Source organism: Drosophila biarmipes, chromosome 3L (genome assembly GCF_025231255.1).
Source record: "Drosophila biarmipes strain raj3 chromosome 3L, RU_DBia_V1.1, whole genome shotgun sequence".
Taxonomy (NCBI): Eukaryota; Metazoa; Arthropoda; class Insecta; order Diptera; family Drosophilidae; genus Drosophila; species Drosophila biarmipes.
The window spans coordinates 17,642,812-17,661,248 of NC_066613.1; the positions used below are offsets into that span (position 1 = coordinate 17,642,812).

The following is an 18,437-nucleotide window of genomic DNA, read 5'->3' on the forward strand; positions in this document are numbered from 1 at the left end:
GTATGGCACAACAAAGATGCAGCCCTGGAAAAATACCTTAAAACCCGCTAGCCAACTGAAAATTTAAAAAATAAAAGTAATTGTAGAAAAAGTACAAACACAAGTAAAAATCACAATACCACAATAACAACGAATTGACCAAAAATCCAAAAGATACAATTTCGTGTTTCCATACGGTGACAAAATAAAAACTTTAATGACTTGAAAATAAAACTCTAGAAATACATCTATGAACAGTTCCATTGTTAAGGATTCTCAAAAAACATATTCCGGAAAGTAAGTCCTTAATTTCACATTAACCTAAGTCGCCAAGGAGATATCTTCCTTCTTCTTAACACAATCCCTTAAAGTTTAATACTTACTTCCTCTGGGAATAAGGACTCTCGACTTCATTGTACTAGCGTTTCATTAAACAATTTTGTTTATTTTGGTTTCGTTTAAAACACTAAATTACACGTTAAATAATTTACAATCAAAATTTGGGTTCAGTTTTCTTGTATACTGTCTGTCGCGGCCCCCCGACGCCTACCGGGGTCGCCTCCCCACTGACCTTGCCTCTGTTCACCTGCTCACACGGGTGGATGTGTATGTAAGTCCTACGCATGCTATTCTTGAGGGGGCAGGAGGAAGTGGGGGAACTTTACACGGTTGTAGCAACTTCGAAAAATATAACTTTGATATCCTATAGTTCTATACATACACATGCACGGTGTGCTCCCTATGTGGTACGTTCAAGCATTGACTTCGTTAAAGGCTCTGCATGGCCTATCTTGCCTTATCAAAATAAAAACTACAGCGTTGCACATGATCGGAGGCGCTAACTTCGCATTCAGCTAAATTAAAAACATTTCGACTTGTGTCAGTACCCATACATATTTCTCTCTACATATATATACACGTATTTATCTTGTATATAGATTGTGATTTTCGGTCAAAGTCGCCTAGTTTGTGACCCGGTTCTCATTATCATTATCATCGTTTTCAATTCTCTGCTCTAGAGTTAAGACTTTAAATCACTACAATTTTCAAAGTAAAGCTTAGTATTCAGTTTATTTGGATTCTTCTCTTCTTAATTGTTGTAACTAAACGGCTTTGAGGGGAGCGAACAGAAATGAGTGGTTTTCTTTTGTGAGCCCAACTGGATGCGATCGATATTCAAAATGCTGTGCTGTGCTGAATTTACGCGATTTTATCCGAAGATTTCGAATTACACTTACTTTGTTTTTAATTGGCAGTTATTTTGTTGTTGTTGCAAAACATTTTTAGCTCTAACACCTGTCTGCTGTGATGTAATCCCAACCCGAAGAGAACCAACAGTCGCAAAAAGCAAAAGCAAACGAAAATCGGAAGCCGGAAGCCGGAAAAGCGGGCAAGCACACGGGCCAATCCAATATGTGACTACGTTACTTAGGCAATAATAAACTAATTACGAAATATACTTGGGCTGAGGTGGTCTGTGGTGTGTGGTGTTGGTGGTGGTGGTGCTCTTAACGGAAACTATGGTAAAAACGAAGATCTAACCACGAAAACAATAACATCGTCTCGGCCTGATCTGCGATATATATATGTATGTTATATGTATGCACCTAATAGACTCGGAAACTAAAGCCAAACTAGTTACAGCATTTGTTACAGTTACAAAATCCTTAACTCCTTAACACTGCTTATACGTATCTATAGCCACCAGCTGGGTTCAAGTTGTGTGTGGATAGGACGCCGGCGATGGAGCGCACTACAGCTGCGCCAGCGAGTCGGAGCGGATGAGCGGCGCCAGGGAGCTGGGCGCCTTGTGGCCCGTCTCAATCTCGTACTGCACGTCGAGCGAGGCACCTGCGAATGAATCGAAACGAAAGTCATCACTCTGTCTTTTAACAGCACTGGCGATTTTGAATTTATTCATGATCAAGTTGCAACAGTCGCATCTTGCCCTGGGATGATAGGTTGGATGATGGGTTCATGGTTTAGTGGGATAGCGGGACGCCAGGGTCTTACGTTTCTTTTCCAAGTTAGAAGTCTGACCCTCCGGAATGAACGCCGACACTATTATGGCACAGAAGACGCACAGGGCGCCAAACACGAAGGGCGGTCCCGGCACATGCTGCGAGATCTTCTCCACGTTCGTCGCCCTGCTGCCGCTGCTCCTCGCATGCGAGTCGTGGTCGTCGTTCAGGTCCACGTTGAACAGATAGAAGACGACGCCGAACACTGCAGGCCCCAGGCCATTGCACAGGCCCCTCATGCCCGTGATCATGCCCTGGACAGCGCCTGAAATGGGAATACTAGATTTAGTAGGGATCTCTTTTGGATTACACCTAAGACTCCAACTCACCCTGACTCTCGGGAGCTGCATAGAGGGACACAAAAGCGCTGATGGCTGGATACGTGATGGAGCCCAAAGCAGCCACTACGCCAGCCGACCACATCATCCTGTGGAAAGGAGTATAAGACGTAATAAGCTACCCCTTATTTTAGGAATATAAGATAAACACTCACCACTTTTGACTTCCAAATCCATACCACAGCAGCTGCACGATTTCCAGGGCTAGGCCCATAATGATCGTGCGCTTGGCCCCAAACACCCTAAAAGCGAAACAAATTATAAGCCACAAAATAAATGAAATAAAAAGTAACCCAAACTCACTTCATGAAGGAGCCCAGAGTCACTTGCACCGTTATGCTGAGGATGCCAACTATAGCTATAAAAACGGACACCTCCACGTAGTTGAATCCCATCTTTAGCTTCAGGTAGACAAACATGCAGGAGTACTCCCCGGCCTCGGGCAGATAGGATAACAGCACGGTGAGGCACAGCATCAGCACGGTCTTATCGGTGCCCACCTTGCGAAGGGCCTAAAAGAAAAACAAGCTTGTTAAAATACACCTATCGAAGCTCACAGATCAAAATCGTTCTCACCAGAAAAGGATCCGCCTGTTCCCAGCTGATAGGCGCCCCCCAGGAGGCAGGACGCATCTTCTCCGACAGGCTCTCCGGCACAGCCACCAGGATGAAGAACACATCCAACAGCGCAATGGCCGTGGAGAGGGCCACGACCAGCGTGTCGCCGTACATCTCCATCAGGGCGTTGCCCAGAGCCGGCGAGATGACCAGACTGGCGGCGAAGGTGGCCGAGGCCAGGCCATAGGCCTTGGATCGCTCCTCCGGCGTGGTGACGTCCGCCACATAGGCGAACACCACCGAGAAGGTGACGGCGAAGGCGCCGCTTATTGAGATCATGGCAAAGAACCACCACGTGTTGATGGACATCAGCGGTATGGGCAGGCAGGTGAAGAATACTGTGACTAATAGGAAAAACTTTCGGCCCCAGATGTCCGAAAGGGCGCCGATCAGAGGCGCCGACAGGAACGACAGGATCCCCTTGATGCCCATGACGAGGCCGTTCATGAGGAATGTGTGATCCGGGAACGTCTGGTTGAGGGTCTGCGGGAAAAAATGGGAAATGTTAAGATCTGGATAGAATTGAGTGGGGGTTATAACAAACTCACCGATATTATGGGCATCGTTAGCAGACCCCAGGCGAAGAACTCTAGAAATATCACAACCAGTGCATGATGAACACTCGGCTCCCCGATTCCGGAACTCTGTGGATTAAATTAGAGAATTCATTAGTATTAATACACTTATTTTCGATGCAATACAGATAGACATCAGCTAAGTAAAGAGAGGCGCCCGCTGCCAATTGGCATAATTGCAGGATGCACTTCTGGCGACGCACCCAACCGAGTGCGTCATCAGTATGAAACCCGGTTGATACGGCGACTACAATGCCGCGTTAACCCTTTGAGGCCCCGCAGCCAATTGGTGGCTGCCTTTATTTGTAAACATTTGAGTCCCGAGTCAGCTAAAAATAAATTGTACTAAATGCGAAATTGTTTGAGCTCGTTAAATGCCCAATGTCACCCGAGGCGGCTGGCGATGGATTCGGAATGCCGCCAACTGATTTGTTTTGTCGCGCATCAATAAATAGAAGACGAAACCCAATTTGAATGTAGGCACCATTTGCGCCTAATCAAACAGCTTTTTTATGATCACACAGAATAGAAAAAAGGCGAGCTTTCGTTATAAAAACTGCAGGACTTAACAATTTGAAATCGTCTAAGTTTTACGACGAGTGCTCCCAAATGGTTTATATTTTATGATTCAAGTTATTATGACTTACTTCTGAGTAAGTATAAACATTAACGCTAATTTTATGGTTTTAATTCGTTGAATACTAATTATTTATTCAGTATCAATATATAAAATGTCCGATATAGGGTTAACGTTGTCATCAAATGACTTGTATAGAATTATTATGAACTACATCTAATTACTTAGAAACTTGTATTGATAAAAACGACAACTAATGAGACCCATTAATTAACTAGAAAACGTAGTTGATAACTGGAACAATCCGATTTTTCTTATTTCCCAGATTGTTTCTATTATTATATACGTTTCCTTTTACTTATTCTACCATGGAATTATAACCATGATTTATATACGTTGGGGCCCTAGCAGTACCTAGATATTACACTTTTTATAGGAACATTTTCTCTAATTGCTAGCTTCTGAAAGCCCTTGATTGATTATCTTCGGTTAAAATAATTTCAGATCCAATATGACAGAATTTTATCATCAGTTATAATATACTGATTAATATTTCGCTAAACATGTTGTTGTCTATGACGTTTCGAATGGAATTTAATGTTACAAGGTCTACGATAAGTGTTATCTGTAAGATAAATTGTACGGTTTTTATGTTAACCAAGTGTTTATCTTACATATGGGAGACCTTATCTGGTTATGGTGGAAAAGTCCCATCAAAGGGCAGTAATCTAATTACTTTGACATTAAAAATTTGCATTTAGATATGAGGGATATTATTTTTCTATAGAATAAAAAACATTATATCATAAAACATATCCTTATAAACTTATTTTAATAAAAATAAAATACTAAAATCTCTTTGAGAGCTGAAATCATCAACCTAAAACCCTGATATGATCCCCAGATTTTTAAATACCTTGCAGCAGCAGATGTTGCAGACAACACGCAGCCACTCGAAGAAGCGGTTCCTTTTTGGTCGTTCTGGAGGAGCCTCCGAGTTGCCGCCCTGCGATCTCATGGAGATGTAGGAGGCGGCCGAATGCGTGCGCCTGTGAGCGGCTCCTCCGGTTGCCCGGGCCGATCCCGAGGAGGAAGTGACCGCCGTTTCCGCGAAGGCAGCACTGGGATGTGCCGCTGCAGCTGCATACCGCGATGTCTGCGGGGTCGTGGAAGAGGAGGAGGTGGATGAGGAGGAGGAGGACGCTGGATTAGATGGGGCGTTGTGTCCCACATCGCACCCACTTACCGTGGGCACATCGTCATCCACATCGGGCTGCTGGCTGGAGCTGCTGGAGGAGCTGCTGTCCGCCAGCTGTTGATCCTTCAGCGGGGAGTGGCGCTTGACCAGCTGACTGACGCGACCACCAAAGGCGGGTGGCGAGAGGGGCAGGGAGCTGATGGTCTCCACATCGGCCACATCCGCCGTCGTCGGCGTGGAACTGCTGCTGTGGGTGCTCAGTGTGTCCGTCTGTTCACCCGACTCCTGGCGATCTCGGTCTCGCTCCCGATCTCCTGCTCCCGATGCCTCCTGCTTATTGCCTGCTGAATTGACCTGTTCCACCTCGGCATCCTCCTGCTCGTAGTCCTCGGGCTCCTCCAGCTCAAAGCTGCTCTCCCGCGTCTCGCTTTGCCGCTGGACATAGTTCCGCCCGCTGCGCATGGTCTCCTCTGATCCTCCGATCCGCTCTAGCTGCGTGTCTCCCTATTGGTAACTGTGGCTTCTCTGGGCTCGGGTATCACACTAATTTCCATTGCCACGGGTCCACGAGCATGTGTGTGAGGCGAGTGCGTGTGGCTTTATGCTGCTCTTCTCGGGATGCGATCCGGATCTGATCCACTTGTCTCGCCACTCCGCTTATCTCCTCGGTTCTACGGCGATCGAAGCGAAGTTTATCTTATCATTTGTTTGACTTAAACACAATGTTTCCGCTGCTACCGCGTTTCAGTTTCGAGGCACTTTCCTAGCTAAAATTAAAGTTGGCCAACCGATTGCCGGTTACTCATTTGAATTCACTCGAAGTACGCGATTTGCTTTCAGCTGTCTGTCCATGGGGGAAGTGCACTATGCAGATCATGTATCTCACAGATACAGTGGAGCCTCACATGGAGGGAACCTTTGGAAAATGTAACCAAACACTCTTGTTGATCGATAAAATAAAAATGTTTATTTATGAAATGATAGGTTCCCTTTAAAAGCGGAACTTGGTGCTTAAGTATGTAATTACTAATCCTTAAAGACGCCCCAAAGTATGCTTTTCAATTCGAACTCGATGTGTTATCCACACATTTGCTTGGCCCAGAAATATAAAGATCGCGCTAAAAGCCAATTTGACCCCGCACTTAATGCCATTGCTTTGTGGCGATTTTAGCACCCTGGTGTAAATCGCAGCCACAAGCTTGGATAGGCTTGAAAATAGATCGATCAATATTAGCGAAACGAGCAAAAACGAAGCAATTTAATTCGAAGCACATCAAAGTGAAATAAATGGAGAATCAATTTAAAAATCAGGGCTGCCTGGCGTTTCACAGCAATTTCCCGGCGTTTTCGATTGGGGAGAGATGTTTGTTACTCCGTGATCTATTCAGTCTGCAAATCGTGGAAGACAAACATACCCGTGGTTTTTTTTTGGCACCCTGATCTCACGACACTTCACTGGGATTTTCAATTTGCCCGCGAATATGGATCTTTGAATTTTTAATTAAAACAGCACACGAAAAAAAGTCACCTAGAATTTTGACAAACATGTGAATCAAAAACATCTCCAACTCTGACGACGCTGTTTATATAGCTCGATTTTAGATCGTTTCCCCAAACAACCCGGGACGTCTGCTGGGTTCCGATGTCCGCGACTCACTAAGTGGATCGTTTGGGGCCTCGGTTCTCCTGAGTACATATGTAGTAAGTTCCCTAGTGCTCCGGCTCTCCAGTTCTCCAGTTCTCCAGCGAGCGGAAGCTCCGCCAGCCGAGAGAAACACATGTCCACCTGCTGTGGAGCTTATTTAAAAAGAGCCACAAAAAGAGGCAGTCGATAGAGAAAAGATACGCAACTCAAAGCGAGTAACGAATGAAAATGGTCAATTTTTTAATTTTTATACAACTAAATACATAAAAAACATATATACGTAAGAAATAATATGAGCCATTGAGTCTGCAATGAATTCGTGGTATCAGAATGAGTAATTTAAGTATTATGTTCAAGATGCATTTAGGAAGAATCAGTTTATAAGATATCAATCTAGGCTATATCAAACTAGGGTATAAACAAATCGAACATTAGTTTGACTCCCACGCATTTATGGACCTTATCTAGCGATCCCAAGAGTTTCGGATGTTCGGTAAACTGACAATTCTATTAACCACAACTAACGAAAATACATTTCACGCCAGCGAGTGCCTACACGGTGCTACGGGGAGCCATAATAAAAAGCCCAAAAGTAATTGTCGCACATATCAAATAGATGAGCTCGACACGACGATGATGAAAGTTTCTCGCTAAAAGCAAATGAGAAGCGGTCTGCAGTACAATGGAAATGTTTTTGCTACCCGAACCACATGGAATTGATTGCTATCTGGCCCTCGCCTCGGCAATTATGCTGCGACTACTTCTGTTAGCCTAACAAAGTTCCAAATGACGGTGCCGAAAAGATCAGACGAGGCTGTTCTGGGTACACATGCTATAAAGCATGTTTATATAATGTGTGAATTAAGTAGCTGTATACCAAATACTGAAAATGATGGTTAATAGATAAACTAGCTGTTCTTTATCTGGAATTATTAAGTGTTCTATGCTTAAGATAAAATATGATTTATTTTCATTTTTTGATCCCATCCATATTCATTTTAAAATCATAAAAGCGATAATAAAGAAACAACATTTAGAATAATTTCATCTCAATTTCAAGATCGCTTTAGCTTAAAAAGCTTTTTCTGCTTGATCATTCTCAAATTGAGAATATTTGTGTATTTACAGTGATTTATTGCCTTATTAATTACATCCCTAAATAAATATAAATATAAATGTCTAAATATTTTCAGTTCAAAGAGTATGCTACTTTGCCCAAGTTCTCGAACCAAGCTGCGCATAAACCCCTACTGAAAGTCCAGCGCTGTGCGTGGAATTAGTTGGATAAAACCCATTTAAACTGACCCGAACTGAGCTCGAGCGCCGTACGTAAATCATGCTGGTGATGTGATGACCTGCCCCCTGGACTGGCCAGTCAGTCAGTCAGTTCGTGAGTAGCAGCAATGGGGTCAAGTGCAGGCCGGAGGAAGAACGGCTCAAATTCAATTTCCCGGCAAAGGACAAAGGATTGGACTTGGAAAGCAATCCTGTTGCAGCCGGGACAGCCTGTTGTCCAAAGCGGAGGAAACGCCAGCTGCCAAGTCAATCATCGAGGATGGAATGAATGAGCAACGGGAGGATCTGCGGATGGCTTGAGCCCCATTCACATGGCTGCATGTGTCGCATCAAAAGGCATTAGAAACGACCTTGACAGGAGCGGCCAGGCAAAAGAGGCGAAAAGGGGAGGGGCTCGGCGAAAGGAAAAACACCCAGGCGAACAGACACATCCGTTTTTGGGGGCACAGCAAAAAACAAATGAACAAAACTGACAACACAAAAACAGACAACAAGTCCAGCGATGGCGTAACGATTTGGCAAGAGACAAGCTGGAAAACACATTTCCATGTTTTCCTTTCATTAATGTCACAAAAAAGAAACTAGCGAATTTCCAGTCGGTGGGCTGGGCACTGCCAAATTGAAAAGCCGGCTAAAATGGGATGTGAGCTAACGACTGACGGGCATTACGTGCCCTCAAATGTAATTCGTAGCGAATTTGTTTAAGTTTTCCCCACATATTTTTGCTAATTAATCTTGCCGGTCATGGGCGATCAGCCGGGGAAAGTTCCATATGATAATGGGGGGTGGCCAGCAGGACACGCAAAAAAAAACTATAGTAGGGAAAAGGTTGCCAAGGTCAAGTTGGGGGTCGGTGAGTCGCTTTAAAATTCACCAACCAGCGATATTCGTGACCCAATCTAAACGCCATTAAAATGCATTTAACTCCACAGGGAGAAACAAGTTATAATATTTTAGATTTCATTCTATATATCAAAATATGGGTGTGAAGCATTATTTTTCAATTGACAACTTGTGTAGCTACTAACATTTAAAACTTAAACTGTTTTCTAAAAACCCTAAAATCATATAAGAAATTTTATTTAAAAAATAATGAATTAATGCAAAATGTAAAATATAAAATAATGTAAAAATGTAAGCTAAATTATTTTCAGAAAGTTAATGGTCAAATAAAAATATGTTGATGTAATTTAAGGGTTAGAAATCAACAAAAGCAATCTAAAATATGCACAAAAATTCTTAATACGGCCTTCGCTTACATAAATGTAAATTTTTATTCAAATTTCTTTCTGATATTTTTGTGGAGCTACACCCCCCTCCACTGCAGAAGTTTTGCGCACGTGGCGCTCTTGATTTCGATTTGGATTTCGCAATAGGACCATGAGCACCAGACAATGGCCAATAGCTGGCAACTCCATTGTTGTGGCTTTATTGAAAAGTAGGCCAAAGCCCAAGGCGCCAAGGACGAGTTGGCATAGCAGAAGTTTGCCTTAAAGTGGAATATCCTGGCTCCCCAGCTGCTTCTGCCGCCTCCTGGTCGCCATCGCCCACATGCCAAAGTCAAAGATTATCGCGCGTGGGTGGGCGGAGGCCTGGCAGGTGTTTGAGTCCTTAAGCAGAGGACGGAAGCACTGTCGCAATTTTAATTAAAAATACTCCAGCAAGCCTGACGGCACACAAATCAATCAGCCGCACTGTTGGGCAGGGGTAAGCACCCCAAGCGCGGCGTATTAAAAGCAAGCAATCAAGAGAATCCATGAAATTTTCTTTCCTACCTTTTTCCTATGCGAGTTTATTGTTTTAAAAGTCTGGAAAGGGGATTTTGTGGGCGAAAAATAACTCATTTCCCAAAGAAGTAATTAAAAAAGGACATCATTGCAAATTATTAATTGCTGCTTAGATAAAGGTGAAATGGAGGTGAATAAATAATATGAATGAGATATATGTTAAACATATGACTTATTTTTGCAGTTCTTGAATAAAATAACTATTTACATTCTTAAAATTAATATATATATATACCTATCTGATTCACCTTCTAAATAACTAAATTATTCCTAAACTAAGTCTGGCCTTTAAAAATGGGTAAAAATATGGTTTGCCAAGTATTCCCCTAGCTAATATCCAAGAGAACTGTTTAGAATTCCTGCAGCTTCGAAGTGAAACGCAAAACGCGCATGTGGGGACTGGCAACGACCAACGAGGCTCTTTCATCTTCCGCCAGGCCATCCATGCCATCCATGATGCCAAATGTCAGCCCACATGAAAAACGGACTTGCTGACGACTGCTGGCTAATGGGGAGCATTCCCGGCACCAAGGTCATGCGAGTGCAACAGCAGAGGCAAAAAGAGGGGTCAAAGGCGAGGAGGAGAGCCACTGCCAAAGCAGCGGCAGAAGCAGAGGCTGTTGAAATTCAATTCAAAGCCTGCAGCGCGCGTGCAACGCTGCGGATACGTATTTTCTATACGTACTACGTATACGTAATGTGCCCGCTCGCATTAGCCTACCAATATATAGTACACACAACGCTGCCTGCCGCCTTTCAATATTAAAAATAGTTTGTCAACAACGTGGCCAGAAAGTGTCAAGCTGCGACGGCTGCAGCGGCTAAATTGGTTTGGGCCCAGCAGGATGAGGATGGGGATGCTGATGGGGATTAGGATGAGGACGGGTTGGGGTTGGCCAACGGATGAGTGAGAGCTCACTGAATTTCTGGGCTGGGACATCGAATGCCCCAATGGTTCATGGGTATAATAAATAATCAATTCTATCGATTTTCTAACGCCAGTCTATTACGTCTATAAAGTAGGAAACAAAAAGAAATTAAATGATATTAAATCTTATTACAAATCAAACTTTAGAAGCCAAAGCTAACAAAAATATTTTTTATTTTTTACCAGACTAAACGAAATTATATGTTGAATTTTTAAGAACCATTTTTAAGCTTTTTTAACTTTTTTAAAATAAAACAGCCGTGTATAAAAGTAATTACCCATTTTATTATTAATGTTGTCAATCCACTTAACCATAAAATTGAAATCCTCTTCGCTTTTATAATATCTTTTATCAGATGCAATTAATTTTAATTGTTTTCCAACGGTTAAATTCCTAAATTTAAATATTTACCGAATTCAGGCTATAACTATTATCAAAACGGACGCAGGACACCACAGGCTGTCCGCAGAAAGGCACATGATTTATGTGTGCTCCCTTTATTGATTTAGTTGGTGTGCTGGGGGGTTCCCTCACAGATTCCGGCCGTGAGATAAGGGAAATTGCAGTGCTTTGGCCCACACAGCAACAACATGAAATCAAAGGAATCCCAAAATGACCTGGGCTTTCATCAGCCCCAGAAAACGGATGAAAAAGACCAAACCGAATGGCGTTTCTTATTGATTAGCGGCGATGATGCACCCAAGCCAACCCACCAGAACCGAACCCCCGCCACCGCCCACCGCCCATCGCCAGGGCAGCCGAAAGCTAACCCGATCCGAATCTAAATTCGACTCCGAGCACCCGGCTGACCTTGCAGACCGCACCAAGCACCAAGCACGGCAAGCTGGCTGACTGACGGACTGACTGGCGAACACGGAACACAAGCAATTTTAATAAATTTATGATTCTTGAACTGTTGCCCAAAAAGTGTTGACACAACAACGATGGGTCGCACGACAAAAAGGAAAAACGAAGCAACAACCGCAGCACGACAGGAGCACAGGACTAGGACTGCATCATCAGCGGAAGTCGTGCAGTTAATTTGCATAAGGAGACAACGGAAGCGATTGGCCGGAGGCTTGGCACTTGGCCAAAGCGCCAAAATGCCAACATTCCACGTGTCCCACGACTCTGCTTAGATAATTCCTTTAGCAGGGTGCTGGGAACTGGGTATTTTCAAGGGTTTTATAAGTTCACAAACTGTTTTTATAATTTTGTATGTTCTCAATTAGAAAGAAAGATCGTATTTTTTCTTAAAGATCGTCTCCATAATGCTATGATAAGATAAAATTTCCCATAGAAGCTGAACAAATTATATATCATAGATGATCATTACCTTAGATACTATACTGCTATTTTCATGATATTATTTGAGTAACATTCAGAACATTTTGACAATAGCTTTCCTTAGTAATCCATAGAAATCTTTGGCGCAGCTCCATAGAGCACATTTTTATGTAGTATAAGAAATTATTTGTTCCAGCAAAACTTAAATTATCAATTAAGAAGACGTCTCCTGAACGTAATTAAAATCATTACTTAGGAACATTTTAAAAACTCGTTTTCTTCCATTTATAATCAGGATTTATAAGGTTAATAAAAAATTCTATTTGAAACTTGCATTTGATATTTTTTAAAACTCCACCATTATAGTTTGTAAACTCCAAAGAATTGTTTGTAGTATTTATCGCTAACGTGAAAGACAAAGGACCTATTCATTATAAACTTTCAGAACCTTATTCTTACAATACCTACTTTTAAATAATCCCCAAACTGCCAGGTGAAGTGGGAAAGTTTTGGGAAGACCTTTTATTTACCGTAGTATGAAAAACGCTAGGATTGATGGCAAAAGACACACCAGATTGTCTTGTGCTGCGGTTGACACTATGCCCACTGCGGCACGTCTAAGAGACAATAGGCCCCAACTCCGACAAAAGGCTCCCCACGAGAGGAGCAGGCGCCGGGAAGGAGCAGACAAAGGCCCCGGAATTGGGGATATAATTTATGGATGCCAGTGTGTTATCTAACGCCGTTTTCCCAGACTTGAGCCGCCACTCATGTGGCGAAGTTTCGCCATAATTGATTGGTATTCGAGCCCCCGACCGGGCCAGTGTTTGCCCTGGTTTCACAACTCAATCCAGTTTCCTTCGAAAGGATGAGCATGGAAATTTATGCGTGGCAGACTTTTCACTTTTCCCTTTCCCGAGAAAAACAAAAAAGAAAAACAGCCAACCACATAAAAAGTGTGATGGAAACTTTGCGGCAAAGGTTTATTGACCTTTGTTCGTTTGTCAAGCAATTTTGGTTAGACAAATAAACGTGGGTTATGTGATAGAAAGAGATTTTTCAGCTCACAATGATGGCCCCCTCTAGGTAGTATATATAGAGAATGCAAATCGGATGGCTGCTTGCACTGCAGGGAACCTATCTTAGATTTGATGGGCACACATTAAACGAGTATCTGCAGAGCCAGGAGACCATCAGCAATAAAAAATCATTTTACGAGCGCTAAATACGCACGAAATTATGCGAATTCTCAGAACATTAAACAGCAGCATACTGGTCAAGGAGAGGAAATTAAAAGGATCGGAAAAGTGGGCGCAAAATGGGCGAAAGGACGCCCAGTTTGAGTGACCTTCTTCAAGGAAAGCCGTCGAGGCTTTTACTTTTCTTTTTCATTTTCATTTCCATTTTTGTTTTTGTGTGTGCGTCAGGCGGGCAAAGAACAAAGGAAAATCAGTAACACGAGAGGCTGAAGGAAATTCCGTTTCCAAGGGGAAAATTCTCCGCCACATTTGGCTGTTTCTTTTTTTTTCCTGCGCCAAAACAGAAGAAAAACCAGAGATACATATATGGTCTGATCTCATGAGCGCAGCAGCATAATTGAACCGAGAGGAATCACAAGAGTGGGGGTACAGCTACGGTTTTTGCGTAACGGGACGGTTTTCCCAGTTTTCGCACTTTTCCGTGGGTGGAAAGCTGAAAGCAAAAGCAAATTGAGTGGGTCAGCGAATTGAGAAGCATTTCAAGTTCAGTCTCCGTCAATTCTCCTCCGCTTTTGAATCATTAAATTTGCACAAAGCACACACACTTTTCACGGGATCCGCTGTACTTTTCTCTGTTTATCCAAGGCTCGATTTAATTGCACATGTTAGCGTTGCGATATAATTAAAGCGAAAAGTCGACACGAAAGGAAAACGCGTGGAAATTGCTTAGTGAATTTGTGTAGTTAGTGACTTTTTACACGGCGCGACAAAATGTGCGCTTCGCGATGTGCGCTTTTCCACACGCTGCGCCGTACTCAGCTGGAAAAGCGTCTGCTTGGGCATTTTCCTTTGCCTGCACTTTTCCTCGCGTTTTCCTCACAAAAAAACACGCGAACTGAGAGCTTTGGACGAGGCAAGCTTTTTGGTATTTTCAGAAAATGCCTCTCTTTGCGGACTCGTGCATTATTCTTAGGAATGTACACAGGTTTACATTCATTATTTATTTAAATTTTATATCTAGAATATAGAAAGCCTGAGGATTATTCTTGGTATATATTTATTTATAAATAACTTACTATATTTTGTGTGCAAAAGTCTTCTTTGTTCAGACTTTAAAGCCAATTCAAGGGAACTGAATTTCCCCTGCCCTCTCTTTACTTTCGATTCTTTCACTTTCGTCGCAGATTTGCTCCATAAACCTGCTTTCTCCCGTGCTCGAAATTTCCCATAACAATTACCATCGGACCTTTCGTTTGTTGTTTGTTTGTTTTCCTTGTTGCTGTTGTTGCACATGACATTTTCCCGGCTTCGCCATTTCCGAGAGCGTTTGCCGAGGAAAAGCTTTCGCTCTAAGGGTATTTTCCTCGCTCTGCTCGCAATTCATTCTGTGGTTTTTACTTTTGCCATTGGCACCTGTTCGCATCTGCGCCCTATCGCAGTGTTTTATGAATGAAGCAGCTTTTCTTCGGAAATCACGGCCAAAAGCTTTCATCGGGAAATATTTTTACAAGGGATTTTTGGTAAAAAGTTGCGAGGAAAAACTAAAAGGTAAGTTTTTTCTAGGGAAATTATCTAATTGCTTGGAAATGGTAATTAGTGCACTTGGAACAATTGTCGTGTAATTAAAGCCTTGGGGAAAACGTGACCTACATAGTTTTTCCAGAATTTAAAGTAACCTACTTGTTCTATACTTTACCTAAAGCTTTGTTATTTAAAACTATTTTTCTTAAAATACTAGTTCTATCTGGTTTATTATATCTTATATGGAGGCCCTCCTTTATATCTGGATTTCTAAAATATTTTTGAAATGTATCTAATAAGTCCCATAAAATAATACTAATATTAAAGATTTTATTCGTTTTGTAAAACACAAAGTTGTGTTCCCAGAAAACATTAAAAATGTAGAATTTAACAGAATGCTTCTCTCACTATTTTATTTTGCATTTTTAAATATTACAAATAGCTCTTCAAGGAGTCCAATAAACAAGTCTAGTTTTAAAGTTTATATTTGTTTTTAACCTACACTTTCAATAATTTAGGCCTTTATATATTACTTATTACCCAGAAAGCATTGACAATGCAGAAACTTTGTTTCGCCTGAAGTCTCCTGGGTGGCATACCATCTAATGGCCGCCCTGTGCAGACTAATTAGCGCCTAGCCAAGGTCACCGCACAACTCCAGAAACTAAATTCTCGTGGCGCGACCCTTAATTAAGTTCACCAGCCATCAGACCACAAGTGAAAATGAAAGGAAAACTTACAAGGGAAATGGGAGAAGAAAACTAGAGCGCGGCGCAGGCGTCATGAGCTTTCCACCGAATCGAAAACTGTTGCATAGAAATGGGAGCTCGGCGGCAGGCTGGCTACCAACTCAACTCCAGATATACCATCCATTTCCCAACCGCGGTTAATTATGTTTTAGTCGGGGGATTAAATATGCATGACCAAGTCGGAATGGGTTGGACATGGGAATGGGGCTCCTAATTTCACAGCTAAAGTTACAGCTACTATTGAAAAGGTGGTATTTCTTGGGGTGTGGAAAGTAATGGTGACTAATGTAATATTTACACGCGCACTGATTTCCCGTCCAAATGTCAGATCATTAGTGCGGGAAAAGCCAGAACTAGCAGAGGTAAACAAAAGGCAGTTCAATGGCCCCCTATGAAAATAAAACCAGAAGCCGAAAGCCGAAAAAACACTCGAAGAGCAGAAAGCGAAAGGCCAGACAAGAACTGAACAGAACCCACGGAACAGCTTCTCCACGAAATCGAAAGTCCACTACAAGTGGTTCATCTGGCTGCGGAGCGGAGAGGTCAGCGATGTTGAATTGATTACGCCATCGCCAGTGACACACTTATGGATGTGGATGTGGAAATGGAACTGGAGCTGGAGGGGAGTGGTGTGTTGTGTTGTGCTGGAGGACTGGCGAGTGAGGAGTCACCCGCGGGTGAACCCACTTATCAATCACGTTTTATGCCTTTACTGCTCCCCGATATTCCAGTGCAGAGCTTTAAACCAATCGCCCGATTTGGGGAAAAACCTTGTGATATTATCGCCATTATCGCAAATAGGTGGAAATCGCCTGATGTCCGCCACATGCACCACCCCCTACAGTGGGTATCAGACTTACGTGTCCGCTAAGTCATTAACGATGGGAAGTGCCACATGGGGCACGTAAAATACTACCGCGCAGTGGGAAATACTATTAAAATGAACTAGGTTTTTGAATTCTTAAATATTTTTTTAGCCAAGTAACTTACAAAATATGTCAAGATCGCAAACTATAGAACTAAGGAACAAGTTATGGCATGAGTACATGTGAGAATAGCTTGTCATATAATAAGTTTAAAACATTTTAACAACAATAACCATATTATACAAAGTAAATAGGTCGTGCTCAAGAATATTGGTATGTGTAGATAGGCAAGTACTTAAACGCTTTTAATTTCGTATAAAAAGGTACTTATACTTAACAAAAAATAGTTTAATTTGATTAGGGCTTATATCTAATATATGAAGATTTCTAAATGTAAGGTAGTTAGGAAAAAGTTTCTACATAACTACTTATAGGTAATAGGTATCTAACTGCCTAAATCACATCATAACATGTTTATAAACATAAATATATCATTGAAAGTATCCAATAAACCCTACTTCCTAACCCTGCTCATAGGGTATGTGTATTCCCCTGCAGATTGCATATCGAAACCCAATTATTAACATAATACAAGGTTCAAGTCTGCATCCATAATACCCTGTGAAAAGCCCCGTCCCAACTGAGTAAACACTTCAGTGCTTGCGTAGTCATTACCCGAATCGCTTGATAGACCTCGATTACGTCTAAAACTAATGCCCAAATCGCGGCTGGGGTGTCGAGCGCTCACACGCCGTTTGCTGATTCACGGGCTTCCTTATCGCTGCTCGTATAAGGCCACTTGCAGGCGATATCGCCGGAGTCCCAAAATCCGTGAATATGCGAATAAACTCACCGTGAAGACACTCTTGCTCTTGTGGGCTCGATTCCGTATGACCAATCCCGCCAGCGGCTTCTTCACATGGATCTTGGGCATCTTGGCGGCGGTGCTGGCAACGTTGCGGCTACGTGGCTTTAGCTTTACCGTTAGCTCTGTTTGTTTTCGGAATGCAAACGGAAATCCCCGAGAGCTGCCTCGGCTTTTCTTTCAGTGTTTTTGTTTGCCTGTGTTTAGCAATTTGACTGCATCACCCGTGTGTGTGTGCGTGCTTGTTGTTGTTTTCTCGTTGCTACACGGCACCCACACTCGAACACTCGATTTGCTCGTTTTAGTCGCGCTTTAATCACGATTATTAGTTTACTATTATCTTTTTGGTGGCAAGAGAGACGCCTGGACAGGGACAACAACAACAACGGCAACGGCAGCAGCACAGCGGCGTTTTAGGCGGCTCGCATGCCTATGGGTGGACTGCAGTCGACGACCTCATGTGGCTGGATCACCGGGACCTGGTCGGCAGCTCTGGACAAGTTCTGGCTGGGATTCGGAGGCGGGGGCTCTTGTGGTTTCACGAAAATTTAATGCGTTCGTTGCAAACACGGGCCGAGAACGGGGTCGATTTGGGGCTAAAAAACGCCAAAAGCGGGCGCTGTCAACATGTGTTCTAGGGTTGCCAGCTGGTGCGCGGCGCCTCAAGGGTTGCCAGGGTGGGCATTGCATTCTAGGGCTGTCGCAGGGAAGTGGGTTTTTAATTTGCTAAATTCTGGAATGAAATTGATTCTTCTTTATTAAAGTAGTAGTATAAGCATCATAACAACAATAAACTACCGCCAAACTTCAAAAGTTAATAAACACGTAAAACAAATGCAAAAAACTGTACAAAAATGAATTAAAAATATAATATATCTTTAACACAATATTTTCTTCTTTTATGCATTGTCCTTGCATTTGATGCAACGTTATTTTTATCAATAAAAAATACAATGCGGCACAGTTGGTATTTTTTTAGAACCTCTT

At 42.6% G+C, this 18,437-nt stretch overlaps 1 protein-coding gene across 7 annotated transcripts; it reads right to left on the bottom strand.

Moving 5' to 3' along the window:
* Positions 1-388: 388 nt before the first annotated feature.
* On the bottom strand, positions 389-17,894 carry LOC108035212 (hippocampus abundant transcript 1 protein). 7 transcript variants are annotated; one of them, XM_017110726.3, is made up of 10 exons: positions 14,055-14,262; positions 5,355-6,073; positions 5,025-5,264; positions 3,505-3,600; positions 2,915-3,439; positions 2,642-2,850; positions 2,494-2,580; positions 2,330-2,427; positions 1,993-2,265; positions 389-1,830 (listed from the first exon to the last, which is right to left on the bottom strand). In XM_017110726.3, exons 2-10 carry the CDS (start codon positions 5,766-5,768, stop codon positions 1,733-1,735), a joined length of 2,040 nt encoding a protein of 679 aa, XP_016966215.1. In that variant the 5' UTR covers positions 5,769-6,073; positions 14,055-14,262; the 3' UTR covers positions 389-1,732. The 7 variants fall into 7 exon arrangements, with proteins under 7 accessions (XP_016966215.1, XP_050741929.1, XP_050741927.1 ...); XM_050885972.1 differs by lacking the exon at positions 14,055-14,262 and adding an exon at positions 17,439-17,894 and having other exon boundaries at positions 5,025-5,977; XM_050885970.1 differs by having other exon boundaries at positions 5,025-6,073; positions 14,053-14,263.
* Positions 17,895-18,437: the final 543 nt, after the last annotated feature.

Excerpts from the sequence above, each read along its gene's own strand:
- LOC108035212 (XM_050885972.1), bottom strand. The coding sequence starts at position 5,768 with ATGCGCAGCGGGCGGAACTATGTCCAGCGGCAAAGCGAGACGCGGGAG. Across the intron at positions 2,851-2,914 it reads AACAGGCGGATCCTTTTCTG|GCCCTTCGCAAGGTGGGCAC; the intron begins GTGAGAACGATT and ends TTTTTCTTTTAG. Across the intron at positions 2,428-2,493 it reads GGATTTGGAAGTCAAAAGTG|GATGATGTGGTCGGCTGGCG; the intron begins GTGAGTGTTTAT and ends TCCTTTCCACAG.